The 2,117-nt window shown below is 43.1% G+C and overlaps 1 protein-coding gene across 1 annotated transcript in view; it reads left to right on the top strand.

The window, feature by feature from the left end:
• RBM6 (RNA binding motif protein 6) overlaps window positions 1-2,117 on the top strand; it is a 138,736-nt gene that overhangs the window by 117,926 nt on the left and 18,693 nt on the right. The window contains exons 9-10 of the mRNA XM_037736710.1: window positions 136-408; window positions 1,127-1,287. Of these exons, the coding sequence (XP_037592638.1) occupies window positions 136-408; window positions 1,127-1,287 (434 nt within the window). The remainder of the gene's footprint in view (window positions 1-135; window positions 409-1,126; window positions 1,288-2,117) is intronic.

Raw genomic sequence — 2,117 nt, 5'->3', positions numbered from 1 at the left:
CCCAAAAAAAAAAAAAAAAGGCATTCTAATATGAGTATTTGCTGGCAGGTAAGAAGAAATTACAGTAGTAGTGTTTTTGTTGTTGTTGTTTTTTATAAAGCCTTCTAGGGATTCTCTTTGTTTCTGTTCCACTAGTGACAGAAGCCAAGCAAGAATTAATAACCTACCCTCAGCCCCAGAAAACATCTATACCAGCACCATTGGAAAAACAAGCCAACCAGCCCCTAAAACCTGCTGATAAGGAACCTGAACCCAGGAAGAGGGAAGAAGGACAAGAGTCCCGCTTAGGACATCAAAAGAGAGAAGCAGAAAGGTATCTGCCTCCTCGAAGGGAAGGGCCAACTTTCCGAAGAGACCGAGAGAAAGAGTCATGGTCTGGAGAGACACGCCAGGATGGAGAGAGCAAAAGTAAGTGGTTTGTCAGGGCACGTACCAGACTGTGACCATCACAGATGGGGCATAGATGGCCAATGTTGTGTCTGGGAGCTGTCTGCTTTCCAGTACCCTAAGAGATTTGTGCATGGCCTGATGACAGAAGCCATTGCTTTCTGTGGACCTTACTATACTCCTTAAAGCTATGCCCTTCAAATAGTAAATTGCCATATGAATGCAGTAAGGCATGATTTAATTTTTTTTTTTTTTTTTTTTTTTTTTTTTTGAGATGAAGTCTCGCCCTGTTGCTCAGGTTAGAATGCAGTGGCACAATTTTGCCTCACTGCAGCCTCTGCCTCTGTTGCTCAGGTTAGAGTGCAGTGGCACAATTTTGGCTCACTGCAACCCCTGCCCCGGGTTCAAGTGACCCTCCTGCCTCAGCCTCGCAAGTAGCTGGGATTACAGGCATCTGCCACTGTACCCTGCTAATTTTTGTATTTTTAGTAGAGATGGGGTTTTACCATGTTGGCCAGGCTGGTCTCAAACTCCTGACCTCGTGAACCACCATGCCCAGCTGATTTTAGATTTTTAAGTATTGGTGAATAAAATTATTCAGTATTTATTTGTTGAGCATTTCTTTGCAGAACCAGCCTTACTAGTAGCATCTGTAGTAAAAAATGACAGACTCCTGAAACTTCAAAAATTTCTCTTTCTCTCCCTTTTGTTGCTCTTCTCCCATTTATGGTTGGTTCAGCTATCATGCTAAAGCGTATCTATCGTTCCACACCACCTGAGGTGATAGTGGAAGTGCTGGAGCCCTATGTTCGCCTTACTACTGCCAACGTTCGTATCATCAAGAACAGAACAGGCCCTATGGGCCATACCTATGGCTTTATTGACCTTGACTCCCATGCGGTAAGTTTCCTCTACCTTGGATTGGTCTAGGGACAGATGGCTAAAGAACCTTCAAGAAGGTTTGAGTGATTTCTTGATCATTTGAATTCTTGTGTGCTACCTTGTATCATAATCCCTCTTACTCTCTCCTTTGGATTTACCATTCATTCAGGTAAGGTGACCGCCCTCAAAAATTAGTATCCTGTGTGGTTTTCCAGGTTCATTTTTGTCTTATGTCATTTACTGTTTCCAACTTACTTGCTTGTGAAGAATCTGAGTACTGAATCCTTCAAGATTTTGGTGAACTTTCTGATTTATTTTGTTCAGCCACAGATGGTTTTATATTTGATGATAAAACATTTCCTCCTTTTCCTCAAAATATTTAATAGATCCCTGTGGCTTAAATTTTTAGTTGTGGGACCTTTTTCTATGGAAGTAAGGTAAAAATAATAATGAAAGTCATTGGTATTTCTTAGATTTCATGCTCAAAAGTCACAAGGAACTTAGTAAACTGGATCTAATTGATGATAGTTACTGCCTAAAAGAAGAGGATTTAGGGCCGGGCCCGGTGGCTTCCGCCTGTAATCCCAGCACTTTGGGAGGCTGAGGTGGGCGGATCACCTGAGGTTGGGAGTTCGAGACCAGCCTGACCAACATGGAGAAACCCCATCTCTACTAAAAATACAAAATTAGCCGGGCGTGGTGACACATGCCTGTAATCCCAGCTACTCGGGAGTCTGAACCAGGAGAATTGCTTAAACCCGGGAGGCGGAGGGAGGTTGCAGTGAGCCAAGATCGCACCATTGCATTCCAGCCTGGGCAACAAGAGTGAAACTCCATCTCAAAAAAAA

The sequence above is a fragment of the Cebus imitator genome, unplaced genomic scaffold, assembly GCF_001604975.1.
Source record: "Cebus imitator isolate Cc_AM_T3 unplaced genomic scaffold, Cebus_imitator-1.0 Scaffold0, whole genome shotgun sequence".
Lineage (NCBI taxonomy): Eukaryota > Metazoa > Chordata > Mammalia > Primates > Cebidae > Cebus > Cebus imitator.
This window is presented reverse-complemented; position numbering and strand designations above follow the sequence as displayed.